The sequence below is a fragment of the Citrus sinensis genome, chromosome 2, assembly GCF_022201045.2.
Source record: "Citrus sinensis cultivar Valencia sweet orange chromosome 2, DVS_A1.0, whole genome shotgun sequence".
Classification (NCBI taxonomy): domain Eukaryota; kingdom Viridiplantae; phylum Streptophyta; class Magnoliopsida; order Sapindales; family Rutaceae; genus Citrus; species Citrus sinensis.
In genome coordinates, this window is record NC_068557.1 from 18,709,672 (window position 1) to 18,728,463 (window position 18,792).

The 18,792-nt window shown below is 32.0% G+C and overlaps 3 protein-coding genes across 3 annotated transcripts; 2 read left to right on the top strand and 1 right to left on the bottom strand.

Moving 5' to 3' along the window:
* Positions 1-1,730: 1,730 nt before the first annotated feature.
* LOC102615373 (putative F-box protein At3g29830) lies at positions 1,731-4,492 on the top strand. The gene is made up of 2 exons (XM_052434939.1): positions 1,731-2,693; positions 4,217-4,492. Exons 1-2 carry the CDS (start codon positions 1,731-1,733, stop codon positions 4,490-4,492), a joined length of 1,239 nt encoding a protein of 412 aa, XP_052290899.1.
* A 2,403-nt stretch (positions 4,493-6,895) lies between these two features.
* LOC102615095 (F-box protein At3g62230-like) lies at positions 6,896-9,807 on the top strand. The gene is made up of 2 exons (XM_025094995.2): positions 6,896-7,858; positions 9,532-9,807. Exons 1-2 carry the CDS (start codon positions 6,896-6,898, stop codon positions 9,805-9,807), a joined length of 1,239 nt encoding a protein of 412 aa, XP_024950763.2.
* Positions 9,808-10,489: 682 nt separating this feature from the next.
* On the bottom strand, positions 10,490-11,709 carry LOC102612719 (hypothetical protein). Its single transcript, XM_006469631.4, has 2 exons — positions 11,251-11,709; positions 10,490-11,164 (listed from the first exon to the last, which is right to left on the bottom strand). The coding sequence occupies exons 1-2, from the start codon at positions 11,572-11,574 to the stop codon at positions 10,982-10,984; spliced, it is 507 nt and encodes a 168-aa protein (XP_006469694.1). The 5' UTR covers positions 11,575-11,709; the 3' UTR covers positions 10,490-10,981.
* Between the last annotated feature and the right edge of the window lie 7,083 nt (positions 11,710-18,792).

The following is an 18,792-nucleotide window of genomic DNA, read 5'->3' on the forward strand; positions in this document are numbered from 1 at the left end:
AAAAATCTTTAGTCTTCTTCTTAATAACTGGATAACTTTTCACAAAAAATCATTGAAGTAAACCACAATTAAATCGCGAAACTCGAATCAATAGCTCATCTTTGGTTAAGTTTGAGATAAATTTGAATGCAATAACTTCCAAAACCCAAATGCCGTTTGTTTTTTGAAAATGTTTTCTTATTTTTGCAACCTTTTTAAGAGGGTAATAATTGGACAACTTTTCACTTAAAAAATCATGTATCTGAATCAAAAGCTGCATCTTTGGTTAAATTTGAGATAAAATTTGAATGCACTAACTTCCAAAACCCAAATGCCGTTTGTTTTTTATGCAGGAATCATAAAAACAGAAACGGCTTTTGGGTTTTGGAATTCGGTGTCCTCAAATTTCCTTTTTTTTTTTCAAGATTATAAATTGTCATTTTGAAAATTAATTAAATCATTTTTTCTCGTTTTATCATCTCAGTATCAGATGTACGATATTGAGATGAAAATTCACTTTTTTTTTTCTCATGGCTAGTATTTGAAAAAACAATTAGTATAAATTTGGATTAGAGAAACCTATAGCCAGTAGAAGACCCTAGAAGCTCTCCTGTTGTTTGCCGGTTAACCAAGTGCACTCCACGCGCCAAAATGTCGTCTGGGTCAGTCTCTGACTAAACCCAACGAGAGAGAGCTTATGTTACACTCAAAACACAATTATTATACGGGAGATTGCCAATTTCCCTCCTACAGTAATTAATATATACTATTTTTTCCTATGCTGTTTTTATAATGGCCAAAACCCCCCATAGCATAAGTTTACAATACTATCTTTATTTTCAACTATTCTTTTATTTATATTTATTATAAATTAAATAAATCACATGAATAGAAACTAAATAAAAAATGAAGCATTAAAAATAAGAAATATATGTTTTGATATGAGTAAAAAAATATATAATAATAAATTTTTTTCTTGTACTTATTTATTTTGTGAAAATTTTCTTATAATAAATATATAAGAAAATTATTATAAAGTGATAAAAAAATAGTATAAGAAAACTTGAATGACAAATAAAAATCTATTATAAGATAAATAATAAAATATTTTACCTATACTTTTTACATTTAATTTTAAAATATTACACCATGTTTATTATAAGAAAATGTTCACAAGATAAATAATTACAAAAAAAATATATTATTAATTTTTTTGGCCAAATCAAAACATATATTTCTTATTTTTAATACTTAGTTTTTTAATTTAGTTTCTATTCATGTAATTTATTTAATTTATAATAAATATAAATAAAAGAGTAGTTGAAAATAAGAGTAATATTATAAATTTATTCTGTCAAGGAAATTTTTGGTTATTATAAAAATAACAAGAAAATAAATAATATATATTAATTACTGTAGGGAGAAAGTGGCAATTGCCTGTTATTATAATAACAACATCCAGCACGAAATATTTAAGCGACTGCCCAATAAAGAGCCTGAGATTCCGACACAAGTCTAATCTAGTTTGTCACCAGTGTCCAAACAGTACCATCACCTACTGTTTTTTCCACGTGTCATGAATTCCCACTAGGGTTGACGTAAACTCCATCCTACAACTTGTCACGTTAAGTAGTTGGTGCCACTCCACACAATACAAAAACCCATGAAACCCACCACCCTCTTCCCTTGACAAACAAAAACAAGCTTTCCCATTTCCGCAAATTCTATTCTCTCCTCTCACAATTTTCGCCATGACAACCAACACAGATCCGCTCTCAGATTTTCACGACGACCTAATCATCATCATCATAACTTTCCTGCCGTTTATCGACGCTTACCGCCTTTGCATGTCGAAAAAGAAATGGTACGATCGCTCTCTGTGGCTGCATTGTCGTTCATTCGAGCTTCATGAAGCCAGCTTCATGTTACCTGATTCCAGGCAATACTGGTTCAGTATTGGCAGAAGGACCAAGGTCATGTACATGAAAAGGATCGGGAGACTCAAATATTTCCATTTTGTCAACCGAGCTGTTCGTCGATTAGCCTCTGAGTTCTTAATAAAGTTCAGTTTTCGCTTGTATTACTCATCAAATAGTTACCATCAAAACATAGATAAATGGATCGAAATTGTTTTAAAAAAAAGTGTCCAGGAGTTAAGCTTGGATTTTTCAGATGGTGATCCCGTGGAACCCCAGCCCATGCTCCGCAACCCACAGTATGTTTTGCCACATTTTTTCTACCAACAGGGAATGTCTGTTAGGGTTTTGAATATAAATTCATGTGGTTTGGGATTATGCAACTTCGTCAACTTCATCCAGTTAACAAGCTTAGCCCTAACTCGGGTTCGGCTTTTCTGGGCGGAGATTGAGAACATAGCTCATAATTGTCCCTTGCTGGAGACTCTGAGTTTGGTGGAGTGTTATAGAATCGTTAAGGTTGAAATTACCTTGAGGACTTTGGGGCTTCGGAAGTTGATTGTGAGGCACTGCCAGTCGCTCAGTCTAGGGATCGAGCTTTGGCTTCCAAGGCTTCAGTATTTTGAGTACGCAGGCAAGATGGTGCCGTTCAATATGAGAGGAATGGATGATCTTGAGGAGGTGGTCTTGGATTATCGCCTTGACACTCGATATTCTTATAATAGTGAGGATATTAAGTCTCTCTTTAATCCCTTTGCTGACGCTAGGATCCTTCAAGTATCCACTTCTGCTCTCAAGGTTGATTAATTTCCTTTCCTTTCTATTAACTCTTTAATTCGAATTGATTTATTTTCTACATCTTCAGGCGCCCGCATTTTAAAGAATTTGAGATTTCACACTAGCTCAATTTAATGCCTTTATAATGTTGTAAACTATTCGAATATTATTTCATGCCAATATAAAAGTACTTAACACCAGTGTGAAGTCTCATATTCACACAAAAAATTATTGTTGGCGCCGGCATATATTTATTTATTTATATAATTCATTTGAAATAAAACTATATAGATAAATATGTTGTTTTATATTTGAGTTGCTGATGTTGTAGAAATCCAAACAGTATGTATTTGGGCTCTCTCAAAGGTAAATTTAAAATTTCCTTGAAAATCACTGTTATCTTATTTCCTTTCTTCCTTTAAATAGATTTAGTTACTTTCAATCTGGTGTTATATGTGTTAGAAGAGTTATCTTTATTTTAATTATTTTTATTTACTGGTTTCTTTGTTTTTATTTTTGATATATTGACATTTAAGTGACCATGGAGATTTATGAGATTTATAGATTAAGACAAATAATGATCATACAAAGTTAAATACTTTCTCCCTTTGATTCTGAAACCTCATCTATTTTGTCACTCTTCATCTGCATTTTTGGAAAATAATGTTTGTAATCAGATTAATTTGGGTTAGGACTTATATTCAACATATACTAAAAGATTTGGAAGGATATAAACTTCTGCTTCAGCTTTGCTTGTAGCGCTTCATCATATATGATCTAATTCAATTTAATATCAAAAATTAATTATCCAAGCTAATTGCAATAATATAATACATTCATATGCATTGATCGATCAAACAACGTAGGCTTGCATTAAGTTCGTTATCCACGTATTGGGAGTTATTCTGCATCTGTTGTAGAAGGAATCATATAATCATTGATATGTCAGCTCTCGCATAAATGAATTTTGTCGTTTTGGTATAACTCCAAAATAAGATTTTACGTGTGATCATTGCTCTATGAAGCGCGTATGAAAGCTTCATATGAAAAATAGTTAAATGCAATGGTACATGCTACCTTTGAATATAAGTAAATAATACAAGCAACACTTAGCTGAAGGAGGTGAAGGGGCGTAACAAACCTTACCTCAAAAACAACTAAAAATAATCGTATGTCTTGACTTCATGAAAGACTGCATATATGCATGTTTTAATGCATAGTGTTAACAAAATTAAGCAAATAGCTTCCTCTTATGATTGTTTTGTAGATCTTCCCCACTGAGTACCTATTTTTTGGGCAACCGCTATTTAAATTTTGCCAATTGGAGCATTTGACATTGAAGACAGGCTTGGAACATTTTGAACTTGCTTCTATAATATGCTTGCTTATTTGCTCACCATATATTACAACTCTCTCTATTTCGACTGGCGCCATAATGCATACCCCTGTAAGTTCCTTATATCATTACCAAGCATCCGTCCATTTTGGGAATATATGATCATTTCATTTAGCTTAATTAATTAAAGCTTTTGCTCCATTTTCAGGACTTTCGGCCCAATTACTTCCCTCTGTCTCCTGGAGAAATTTGGACTACTGATGGTTGGATTCTTGATCATCTCGAATGCGTTCAGATTGAGGGCTTTACGGGAAAGACATGTGAAACTGATCTTGTGAAGTTCATGCTGAGAAATTCAAGGTCCATTAAGGAACTGAACATCAAACAGCTGGTCAGAGCTACTTCATCGGTAACTTCAGAGGCCTTTAAGGAGATCAATAAGGCGGCGGTGGCTTCTGAAGCTGTCGTGATCAATTGGAGTTGAATTTGAAGTAGTGATGATACCTACTGCTATTTGCGTCAAGACATATATGATATAGAAATATTTATAGCATGTAGGCATCTAATAACTAGTTTTGTGTTGCTGGCTTCTTTTGTTCTGTTAATAACTCTCTTCTGTGGAGAAGACTTGTGCTCTTTAGGCTTTGAAGTTTTTAAAGTTTGAACTTTATAATGATTTCAATTTCACCAGTAATCTTTACATTTCCATACCATAACCCTCTTTTTTCTTCTTTTTTTTTTCATATTCATGTTAATACTCACTTTAGAGAATACAGGTGATTCATTCATCAAATTGTCTCATTGAATTAATTGAATGGAAAGAGGATATCCATATAAGAAATCGAGCATAACACGTCTATTTAGTGTTAGCCGTATTGCTACATACAACATGTATATCGGATCCGGCAGATGGCCCTATCTATTACTAGATTTTTATTGATTTCCATTGACCGTCACTAGGATGTTAGATCCTTGGAGATAACTTATAGTATCCTACCATTTCTAGTAAATGCAAGCATGAGATAACTTATAAGCATTGCATTCTTCTAATTAGTTTATCTACATTTGGTTTTTGGATTTGGGATCGTATAACTCTTGTTAAAAGATAGTTCAGCTGCAGATTGATTCTCGATCTTTTTTTCATTTTTAATTTTTTGACAAGCATGGATGATAGAGATTCTGAAGCAGACTTTGGGATTTCGGCTTGATTATTAGAACTCAGTATTGAGCTTAATTGATTACACAAGACACAATGCAAATACATTTTTACACTGAATCAACATTTTAAATAGGGACTCTACTGTTATATTGTTTGCCCAGTTACTAGTATGCCTCATGTCAAAGTCCTAATTCACTCATACATAAGACTGGTTCACACATTTGAATTCGTCAGCTAATGGCTTCCGTTTGCGGTTGAAGAATTACAAATTCTAAATTACAAAGCAATAATTAACCCTAAAATTGAGTTCAATGATTAACAAAGATCATTGAAAATATTATTGTAGATAAACAAAAATTTTGGTTGAAAATTAAACATCAGTTTCTCAAAAATTTAAGACTTGTGGGGGCAGCTGTCCCACTTGTCTCTATATGGCTTCCACACTATCTCTTGTGAAATCATAATTTTTTAAAATCATCTCTAAACTATTGTAAATCTTAACTTACATCATTTTGTTTAAAAGACAAGGGAAAAAATGGGATGTGTTGATGAAAATTTTTTAAACTTCTTAATAAAAATAGGGGTAACTTGAGGTTTAAATTAATTTGGGAAGTATTCAAAAAATTATCATTTCATGATAAAGGTATTATGAAATTAATCCTACCACAATTGGTGTAATACCAATTTTTAAGTTCATAAAAGCGATTAATAAATTTCCTTTTTTGTAATGGAAGTTAGTGGTAATAATGAACAATATTGTCAATTTTTAAGTTAAAAAATGCGATTAATAAATTTCCTTTTCTGTAATGGAAGTTAGTGGTAATAATGAACAATATTGTGAAATGGCCAGAGAGATTTTTTTAAAAATGTTTTCTTATTTTTGCCAACTTTTTAAGAGAGCAATAATTGGACAACTTTTCACTTAAAAAAATCATTGAAGCAAACCACAATTAAATCGTGAAACTGAAATCAATAGCTCCATGTTTGGTTAAGCTTAAGATAAATTTGAAAGCGCTAACCTCCAAAACCCAAATGCCGTTTGTTTTTTTTATGCAGGAATCACAAAAACCAGAAACGGCTTTTGGTTTTGGAATTTGGTGTCTCAATTTTCCATTTTTTTTTCAAGATTATAAATTATCATTTTGAAAATTAATTAAATCATTTTTTTTCTCCTTTTATACTGAGATGTACGATATTGAGATGAAAATTCACAATTTTTTTTTTCTGATGCCTAATATTTGGAAAAACAATTAGTTTCAGTCTTGATTAGAGAAACCTATAACCAGTAGAAGAGGTAGAAGACTCTAGAAGCTCTTCTACTGTTTGCCTGCTAAGTGTTAGCCAAGTGCACTGCACGCGCCAAAATGTCGTGTGGGTTAGTCTCTGTCTGAGCCCAACGACGGAGCTCTTATAACACTCAAGCATAATTATTATATTAACAACATCCAACACGAACTATTTAAGCTACTGCCATATTAAGAGCCTCAGAGATTTCCACACGTCTAACCTAATTTGTCACCCGGGTCCACACTGAAGTATCACTTCCACGTGTCATGAATTCCTACTGGGTTTTACGTAAATTCCATCCTACAACCAGTCACGTTAAGCAGTTGGTGTCACTCCACTCAATACAAAAACCCATGAAACCCACCACCCTGTTCCCTTGACAAACAAAAACAAGCTTTCCCATTTCCGCATCATCTATTCTCTCCTCTCACAATTTTCGCCATGACAACCAACACAGATCCGCTCTCAGATTTTCACGACGACCTAATCATCGTGATCATAACTTTCCTCCCGTTTATCGACGCTTACCGCCTTTGCATGTCGAAAAAGAAATGGTACGATCGCTCTCTGTGGCTGCATTGTCGTTCATTCGAGCTTCATGAAGCCAGCTTCATGATGCCTGATTCCAGGCAATACTGGTTGAGTATTGGCAGACGGACCCAGGTCATGTACATGAAAAGGATCGGGAGACTCAAATATTTCCATTTTGTCGACAGAGCTGTCTGTCGATTAGCCTCGGAGTTCTTAACAAAGTTCAGTTTTCGTTTGTATTACTCCTCAAATATTTACCGTCAAAACATAGATAAATGGATTGAAATTGTTTTAGAAAAAAGTGTCCAGGAGTTAAGCTTGGACTTTTCAGATGGTGACCCCGTGGTACCCCAGCCTACGCTCCGCAATCCACAGTATGTGTTGCCACATTTCTTCTACGAACAGGGAATGTGCATTAGGGTTTTGAATATAAATTCATGTGGTTTGGGATTATGCAACTTCGTCAACTTCATCCAGCTAACAAGCTTAGCCCTGACTCGGGTTCGGCTGTCCTGGGCGGCGATGGAGAACATAGCTCATAATTGTCCCTTTCTGGAGACTCTGAGCTTGGTGGAGTGTTATAGAATCTTTAAGGTTGAAATTACTTTGAGGACTTTGGGGCTTCGGAAGTTGATTGTGAGGCACTGTCAGTCGCTCAGTCTAGGGATCGAGCTTTGGCTTCCAAGGCTTCAGTATTTTGAGTACGCAGGCAAGATGGTGCCGTTCGATATGAGAGGAATGGATGATCTTGAGGTGGTGGTCTTGGATTATCGCCTGGACACTCGATATTCTTATAATGGTGACGATATTGAGTCTCTCTTTAATCCCTTTTCTGACGCTAGGATCCTTCAAGTATCCACTTCTGCCCTCAAGGTATATTAATTTCCTTTTCTCTTTATTTACTCTTTATTTCGAATTGATTTGTTTTCTTTCGGTCTCTCTCTCTCTCTCTCTCTCTCTCTCTCTCTCTCTCTATATATATATATATTTTTCCACCTTCCAGGCGCCAGTATATATTTATTTATTTATATAATTCATTTGACATAAAACTATATGCATAAATATATTGTTTTATATTTGAGTTGCTGATGTTGTAGAAATCGAAACAATATTTTTTTGGGCTCTCTCAAAGGTAAATTCAAAATTTCCTTGAAAATCACTATTATCTCATTTAATTTCTTCCTTTAAATAGATTTAGTTACTCTTAATCTTGTGTTATATGTGTGAGAAGAATTATCTTTATTCTGAAACAATTATTTTTATTTACTGGTTTCTTTATTTTATTTTTGATTTATTAACATGATTCATAAATTAAGACAAATGATGATCATACGAAAGTTAAAATTTGCACTCTTTCTCCATTTGATTTTGAATCGTCAGTTATTGTGTCACTCTTCATCTGCATTTTTGGGAAATAATGTTTGTAATCAGATGAATCGGGGTTAGGACATTTATTCAACATTTGATTTACTGAAAGATCCGGAAGGATATAAACTTCTGCATCAGCTATACTTGTAGCGATTCATCATCTATGATCTACTTAAACTTTAGTATCAAAAGTTCAGTATCCAAACTAATTGCAATCATATAATAAATTCATATGTATTGGTCGATCAAACGACATAGGCTTGCATTAAGTTTGTTGTCCATATATTAGTAGTTACATAGGCTTGCATTAAGTTTGTTGTCCATAGATCAATAGTTATTCCGTATCTGTTATAGTAGGGATCATGTAATTATTGATATGTCAGTTCTCGTATAAATGAATATTGTCGTTTTGGTATAACTCCAAAATAAGATTTTATTATTTTAGAAAGCGCGTAAAAAGTAGTTAAGCGCGTTGGTATATGCAACTTATAAATGTAAGTAAGTAATACAAGTAACACTTAGCTAAAGGAGGGGAAGGGGCAAAAGACGCTTTCTAAATAATAAAATTTTATTTTGGAGTTGTACCAAAATGACAATATTCATTTATGCGAGAACTGACATATTAATGATTACTTTATCCCTACTAAAACAGATACGGAATAACTACTAATTGATGGAAAGTAGTTAAGCGCGTTGGTATACGCAACTTATGAATGTAAGTAAATAATACAAGTAACATTTAGTTAAAGGAGAGGAAGGGGCAAAACAAGTGTTACCTCAAAAACAACTAACAATAATTATATGTCTTGAGGTAATGAAATGACTACCTATATGCATGCTTTTAATGTATAAGTTTAACAAAATTAAGCAAATAGCTTCTTCTGATAATTTTGTAGATCTTCCCCACTGAGTGCCTATTATGTGGACGACAGCTATTTCAATTTTGGCAATTGGAGCATTTAACATTGAATACAGGCTTGGAACGTTTTGAACTTGCCGCTATAATATGCTTGCTTATTAGCTCACCATATATTACAACTCTCTCTATTTCGACTGGCGCCATAATGCATACCCCTGTAAGTTCCTTATGTCGTTACCAATCATCCGTCCATTTGGGGAATATATGATCATTTCATTTCCTTCAGATTAATTAATTGAAGCTTTTGCTCCATTTTCAGGACTTTCGGCCCAATTATTTCCCTCTATCTCGTGGAGAAATTTGGACAAATAATGGTTCGATTCTTGATCATCTCGAATGCGTTCAGTTTGAGGGCTTTACAGGAAAGATATGTGAAATTGATCTAGTGAAGTTCTTGCTAAGAAATTCAAGGTCCATTAAGGAACTAAACATCAAACAGCTGATCAGAGCTACTTCGTCGGTAACTTCAGAGGCCTTTAAGGAGATCAATCAGGCGGTAGCGGCTTCTGGAGGTGTCGTGATCAACTGGAGTTGAATTTGAAGTAGTGATGATACCTACAACTATTTGCATCAACATATGCATGAAAGAGAAGTATCTATAACATGTAGGCATCTAATAACTAGTTTTATGTTGCTTGTTTCTTCTATTCTGTTAATAACTCTCCTGTGGAGAAGACGTGTGCTTTTTAGGCATTGAACCTTTTAAAGTTTGAACTTTATAATCATTTCAATTTCACCAGTAATATTTATATTTCCATAACCCCCTTTTTTATTATTATTTTGTTCCGTTTATGTCAATATTCAGTTTAGAGAATCTTGGTGATTCATTCATGAAAGTGTCTCATTCAATTAATTGAATGAAAGGAGGTTTCATGCGTAACAAATCGAGCATAACACGTCTGCTTGGTGTTAAGCTGGTATCGTTACGTATAATGTATATCAGAGCTAGCTCGTGGCCCTATCTATTGAAAGATTTTAATTCATTTCTATGATCTTCACGAGGATGTTAGGTCCTAAGAGGTGATTGTATCCTACCATTTCTAGTAAATGCAAGCATGAGTTGAGTTATGAGCATTGCATTCTCCTCACTAGTTTATCCACATTGGTTTTTGGATTTGGGATCGTATAACTTCTATTAAAAGATATTTCAACCGTAGATTGATTCTCGATCTTGTTTTTCTTTTATGTTTTTCATTGTTTTTGATAGAGCATATGGATGATAGAGATTCCGAAGCAGACTCGGGACTTCGGCTTGATTATTCGAACACAGTATCGAGCTTAATTAATTACACAAGACACAACTGCAAATACATTTTTACACTGAATCAACATTTTATTAGGGACTCCAATGTCGTCTTGTTTGCCTAATTACGAGTATGCCTCACGTCAATGCCATAATTCACTCATTCATGAGACCAGTTCACACATTTGAATTCGTCAGCTAATGGCTTCGGTTTACTGTTGAAGAATTACAAAGCAATAATTAACACTAAAATTGAGTTCAATTATTAACAAAGATCATTAATTTCAACCCAATCAAAAGAATGACAACAAAATGTTAATTCACGTAAAACAACAAAATTAGGAGTTAAAAAAAAAAATCATCAAAGTTGTTGCTATGGAAGTGGAAGCATAAACAGCAAAATAAATCAAGCAAAATTGTGGTAAAACCATCGAAGCAGTAATTCATGAAATCATAAAGTAATAAATCAAGCCTTCTTCTTTCTAGCCAAAGCAGGTCTCTTGCCGATGTTAAACGACGTCGTCTTAGAAGATTGACCCACGAGGCCACGCAAAAAGGCCAAAACAGCGAGGCCCATGAACGGACAATAAATCGTAATCAGCTCATCCTTCGCCTTTCCCGATCCCATCAGCTCCGCCAACACAGCCGCCTGCGCACGATGCACAAAAAATTACAAACTTACCCCTAATCCTTTCAAGAAAATCGAAGAAAAACCAGAAGATATTGTTTGTTTACCATGGAGGTGAGCACAGAGGAACCGTAGATTAAGCAGGTGGTGTTAAGCCAGGACTTAGATGTAAGAATTGCGAAGATGTTGACGAGGGCGAGTGGCCACTGAAAGAGGAGCTGGAGCCACATGATGCCGACGAAGAAATGTGGCTTCTCGGTGAATAAATAATCGCCGTATTCATCGGTGTACCATGTCTTTAGATCGACGAGGAACGGTGGGTAGAAATTGACGGGGAGGCAGGCCTGGGCGTCGATCAACGGCACTGCCAACGCGATTGCGACGAAGAATACAAACAGTATTGCATCTATTAACTTTACAAAAGCTCCCATTTTTAATTTTAATCTCTGATGTGATTTCTGATGGGGTAAGTGAGTGAAAGAGTGAAAAGGGGATCTTCCAAGAACATTGTCCTTGACTTCTTACATATAACGGAGTACCAGTTTGAAACGACACGTCGTCGTTTTGGATGGGATCGGTTTATTGTTCTCTTATTTTTTAATTTTTAATTTTTAATTTTTTTAGTTTTATATTATATTTATTTGATTCAAGGACTAAAAAAGTAAAAATTAGTGAGGTAAAAATAGTAACGACAAGGATCCCACTATTTAGATCTCAAATTAAGTCTCAACTGATGTAGTATTGCTACATCAACTATGTCATTAATATTTATTAATTTTAGATTAATTATAATTTTACCCCTCTATTACATGAATTTACCTTTCTATTATAAGAATTTTATTTTCACCTCCAACAAATCTTAGTTTACAATATCCCTAATATTCCCACAAAATCTAGCCGCAATCCAAACTTATTCAACAAATAAAATTCTAAGATTTTTTTTTTTTAATTTATGATGCTTGCTAATGTATAATCTTCGATATGTTTTATAGGTTGTTTCAGTTCTATAAATTGTATGGAAAACTGGTGGGGCTTGAAGTTATCAAAAGAACCTCACATAAAGATGATGAAAGGGTGTTGAAATTTCTGTTAGGTTGATTCTTAAACTACCACTTTAGGTACTGCTTAATTCTTTTATCATTCTAATTTATGCATGTATTTTTATTTCAGATTTTATTTTCAGACCTTAAATTCATGTTTTTGATAACAAATAATTAAATATTTTTGGTTAAGATTCAAGGTGTTGCTGAAATATTTCATATTATTTGTTTTGGGCTTTTTACTTCTCTGAACTTTTGAAAGTGAAAAATGTATCCTAATTCAGTTTAATTATGTTGCTAATAAAATAACTTTTATCATTTGATAACATGGTCCATTGGTTGCTGACAAACTAAGCTGAAACGATAATTTATAGGATGAAAAAGAAATCGTTTCTCATTTCATCTTTCAATATAAATGGTGGTTATGGTTGCAACTTTTAGTTTCTTCCATTGTGATTGAATTATATTCTTCACTTGTTTTCCCTCAAAATCTAGAATTGTACTTCTTGATTATGCATTAGAATTTAAAGTTAGAATTGTGCATTAGGAAAAATAATTTCAATTGCCTTTTGCATAGCCTCTTGTTTCTATTTATTAAATAAGATTCTACAATTGTGCATAATAAAGCGGTTATAAAGACTTTGAAGCTAGGATTGCACCTCTTGATGTGCATTATCTTGCTTTAGCATTTTTTTTTTTTATCATTCATCACTATCATACAATATTCAAGTTCGGTAATTTTTGCAGGCACTGGAGAAGTACAAGTTTTCCTTATGATTGAAAAATGCCAACATTATTTGGATGTAATGCTTCTAGTCAATTGTTGTCATGAGAAATTATTTTAAGATTTGGCCTATGCTACTTTTGATGTTATTTCACTGGATCTAGCATATTAATGTCTTCATTGTAATTGTGTTGAAGGTGTTTAGTTATCAACTTTTAACACCAAGTCCTGTATTTCCTACGTACTCTTGGGATTTAATTCATTTTTTTATTACTTAATATTTGTTGGCTATACATTTTGCAAATTATGTTTTATTCATTATTTATAGGCAAGAGATGTAATGATTCTTTATTATAGATGAACTACATCTTCTTGTGCAACTATTGTCACAATTATATACAAAATCTAGAAAGTTAAGCTTAAATCCTAAATTGATTGATATTTTTATGCACAATATATAAGTTGCCATGCAGATGCTGCTAATAGAAGTTGTAACTTCAAAACAAATCCATAAGCGGAGAGATGTTTTGAGGTAGTTTATCAAAGTTATAAAAAATCAATTGCATAGGATGAGAAATATTTTTTTAAGAAAATTTTTTCCATTTAGTCACATTATTTGAAAATAAATTTCAAGATGAGTTAATAAACGGAGACCAAAAAGAAGGAAAACCCAAATTAACACAAATTTTATCTTAAATACAAAATAACCATATTGTTTAATGACATGAATTTTCCAGAAACCAAGCTCTTCTTCACCAAATCATTCGCAAACTTAGCTTTTGTTCATTGACACTGTATATTTTTGCCATCTCTTTGAAATTTGGTGTTGTCCTGTACAAAATGCAATTTTAACAAAACAGTTACAATTATATATTTTATGCCATAATTATTAAATTAAATAATTGAAAAAAAAGGTGGTGGGGGATAAATGACCTAAATATGATTTCCATAAGTAAATTTTGAATGAATCATATTATCTACTCCTCCATATAATGCATTTGCAAGTACATCTCCATCTATACCAAGAGGGATCCCAGGATTCTATACAGAATTCATTATAATTATAGATAATCACTATTAAAACATAAATAAAACAAGTAATAGATGAAAATGACAATAAAAAAATAATGGAATTCATAATTAGTACAGTAATTAACACAACATGTTTAACTTTTGTTATTGAAAACTGCCAAGTAATAACAATACTTGCACAATAGTGCTTTCTTGTGTCCAAAAAATTTGAACTTCATGGTTAGAAGGAGATTGGATGTCAATGCCAGCAACATAATTGCTTTTACTTTTTTTAACATCCTTGATGAAAAAGAATATTAATTATCAAAGATTTATACATGCAAGCATATAAGAATCTTCTACAAGCTTCTTTGATTAGTTTAATTCTTATCTTCACTTTCTTCTTCATTTTTTTTTTCAAATCACTTGCTCAACTTTTGATTGCTTCCATTTAAATGTGGGTCTACCTTTAAATTTAACAACTAGTGGAGTAAGAATTTTAGAATTCTCATTTGAAATATTATTAAGATCTTTTCCTTATATATTGTCATCAATCAAATTATTGTTACAAAAGCTTTTCCACCAATATTTATCTTAGACGTTAGTTTCTTTTTTAGATTATTCATTACCTCCAACACCATATTGCATTTATCCTCACTATCAGCAGCCAAATCTATTACTTTATAAAATGAACTACTCATCTTATCAACTCTAAGACCTTTAGGTTTATGATGTGTTTACTTGTGGGTTTGGGGAATGTGAATAAAACCTATGTTTACTTGGCAAAATATAATTTGGGAATGAGAATAAAATGTGTGGGTCCCACACAATTTGGGAATAAGAAATAAAAATCTCATTCCCATAGGGGGTTGTGAATGAAAATGTAGGAATGAGAATGAAACATAAATTTACTTTTCTATCCTTCTAATTTTTTCATATTTCCTAAATTACCCTTATTCAAATCACAAATAATTTTATTATTTTAAATGTCATTAATAATAATAATAATAATAATAGTTAAATTTTATTAACTTTATTATTTTAGTTATTATTAATTATTATTATTATTATTTTCATTAATATTATCATTATTAACAATAAAAATAATGATAAAAATAATTAAGTTATCATTATTAACAATATTATCCTTATTGTTGTTATTATTACTATTATTAAATTTATTATTATTATTAAATTTTATTAACTTTATTGTTTTAGTTATTATTAATTATTGTTATTATTTTTATTAATATTATCATTATTAACATTTATTATTATTATTATTATTAAAAATAATAATAACAATAATTAATAATAACTAAAATAATAAAGTTAATAAAATTTAATTTTAATAATAATAATAATAAATGTTAATAATGATAATATTAATAAAAATAATATTAACAGTAATTAATAATAACTAAAATAATAAAGTTAATAAAATTTAATAATAATAAATTTTAATAATGATAATATTAATAAAAATAATAATAACAATAATTAATAATAACTAAAATAATAAAGTTAATAAATTTTAATAATAATAATAAAATTAATAATAATAAATGTTAATAATGATAATATTAATAAAAATAATATTAACAATAATTAATAATAACAAAAATAATAAAGTTAATAAATTTTAATAATAATATTATTATTATTATTAAATTTTATTAACTTTATTATTTTAGTTATTATTAATTATTGTTAATATTATTTTTAATAATAATAATAATAATAATGACAACAAAAACAATAATGATAATATTGTTAATAATGATAAATTAATTATTTTTATTAATTATTAATACTATGGGTATTTTGGTAAATTGATTCTCAATCTCATTCCTCATTCTCATTTATTTTGCTAAGTAAATACATCAATGGCATTCCAGCACATTCTCATTCCTATTTATTTTTGCCAAGTAAACATTGAAATCTTATTTCCATTCCTCATTCTCATTCCCAGCCCATTCTCATTCCACCTCATTCTCATTCCCATGAAGTAAACGCACCATTAGTGCTTTAGTTATTGTAACTTACCTTCACCTTAGTGTGACATCATTTAATATCCTTCCTTCATCGCCTTAAAATATATCGTGTAGGAACATAGAAAATTCTTTTGTGAATAAGCACAACAAGTATATGCCAACATAATATTCCTTTAAACTCAAATAATCGACAATTACATTTAACTTCACCAATAGCATCATTAATGTAAACTGTAAAAGAGACACGATGATGGTTCCCTTCAACTATAACATCTTCATTTACTATAAAATCTGAATTTGAAACATTATCTTTATCATAGGATAATTCATAGTAGATTTTAACTTCTAGCTCTCACTGAAATTCTTCAAACTTTACAGATGTACATGCATCTTGAAATTGTTTCTCAAAGGCATATTGAGTAATACAAGGGATCCGATAATTAAAAGAGCTAAAGTCTACTTGGTTTTTTTTTTCAACCTTATCATATGATGTTGCAAAAACGTGTGGTTGGGTAATTACTAATACTATGGTGACTGCGACTTTTGAAGAAATATAAATGTGACAAATAAATGTAAAGAAAATAGGACACAATAATTTATGTGGTTTGGCGTAAAGCCTACGTCTACGAATAAAGACTGGAAGATAATTTTACTAATAATAGGAATTTACAAAATTGGAAAAACTCTCGAAACCCACAACCCCAATACACCCAAATGGATCCCCTTAGCACTTAAGGAAATCCTCTTTTAAAACTCACTTGGAATGAGCTTAGATCTCACAAATTTTGGATGGGTTACAAATGCATTCTGCTTCTCTATTTATAGGCAAAGCTTATAATATGAATGCATGAAAAAAAATCTTGGCCATTTTTCATTTTTAATGGCTTTTGTGCTCACTTTGTGAAGAGTAAGAAATTTCATGCTAGCACATGCAATTGCAGTCAAACGTTGCTATCCATGTGCTCAACAAAAGTTGGATTCGATGCTGACTTTTCAACAATTTTTCACCTTGACAAAAATTTATCCAAATATGAGCTGAATACTAAACTCCCCCATATATCAAATCATCCTCCAATCTCTGCTTTTCTCATTATTTAAAACTTGCGGGATATTAATCAATTTTAGACAATGCTGAAACTTGATCACTGTCACCACCTTAGTCAACATATCTGCAGGATCTCTTTGCAGTCTTGATTTTCTAAAGAAGAATATTCCTTTCATCAACAAATTTCCTGCACAAAAGTGAAATCGTGCGTCGATATACTTTGTATGTGCATGATAAACTTGGTTCTTTGTTAAATGAATAGTACTTTGATTGTTGCAATACACATTTATGTGCTTCTGTACCAATCCTAAGTTTTCAAGTAAGCCTTATAACCAAATAACCTCTTTAACAGCCTCTGCAATTGACATGTACTCAGACTCTGTGGTCAACAATGCAACTGTAGACTATAGTGTAAATTTCCAACTGATTGACCCTCTAACAAAAGTAAATACATATCCGGTGATTGACCGTCGTTTGTCGAAATCACCAGCATAATTAGAATCGACATACCCAATCACACCTTGACCAAGTGTATCATCTCGCTCAAACAGTAAACCAACATCCATAGTCTTCTGAATGTACAGTCGAATTATACACAAAATTTTGCAAATTAACCTTAATTGATTCATTTTATTGATAACCTTTTAACTTTTCGGGCAACTTTTTCATTATATGTCACAAGCACTACCTATATCGTGCATTAGGAAAAATGATTTCAATTCCCTTTTGGATCTTGATCGATGATCATGGCATTTGGAGCCTTATCATCCATACATGCGAACCAAGATTTAAAAAGCCATACATATGTCTCAACATCTCTCTAGAAATTAAAACTCATTTTAATAAAGTTGACTGACCATGATGATTAACCCCAACAAAGGCACAAAATGACATATCATACTTGTTTGTTAAATATATCAAGTCAAATATGATAACATTACCAAACTCTTTATTTGTAGCCTTACTCCTTACATCAATTCAAAGTATATTTCTTAAACAAACAACAATCTTTATTTATACCCAAGTGTAACATACGTGAAAAAAAGGTGGTTAAAAATAAAATAAAATAAAATAAAATAAAAAAAGGAAGCTTAGCAAACTTTTGAAGGGGTTCACAAGTGAAAGAGAGAGAGAAAGCTATCAACCGACCCAGAAAACTCGACCCAAACCCAAGAACTGACCCAATCGTATTTCACAATTCTGGCCACGTGACTGGCCGAATAAGGTATTGATCAGAAGCTTGAAGATCGGCCATCATATCCTAGCCATCATCGCCGCCGAAGAACAACTAAAACGACAGCAATCAAAGCTTGAAAACCCACGACTTTTCCAACTTGCTTCGCCACGATTTTTGCCAGTTTTGGGTGACACCACCTGCTAAGTTTTGTTTCCCACAACCCCTTCTTCAATTTCAAACCATCCACAGCCACTGGGGGAGCTGATTTGCTGTCCATCAGCCATTGAGAGATTTACGATTGTTGAGCTAAATTTCGATGCCGGCGCCACGCGTGGGAGCTCACTGTCGATACCATTGAATTCAGTTTGGCCAGAAGTGTCTAATCCAAGCTTTTCGGTCACTGCCGCTTGAATTTCGGTCACCGTTGACTGTCAATGATAATACGGTAATTTCATATTTTGAGGCAATTTTGTAATTGTTGACCCTATATATATTTTAGTAATTTTTAAAATCAAGGATTGATTGTAATTATGATTCCGAGGATAATTCGGTGATTTGCAATTTTAGAGTATTTTAATAATTTATGGATGTGAGGGTATTTTGGTAATTTTGTTGACACTGGAGTTGTACATTATTAATAGATGCTCATTTCGAGTTT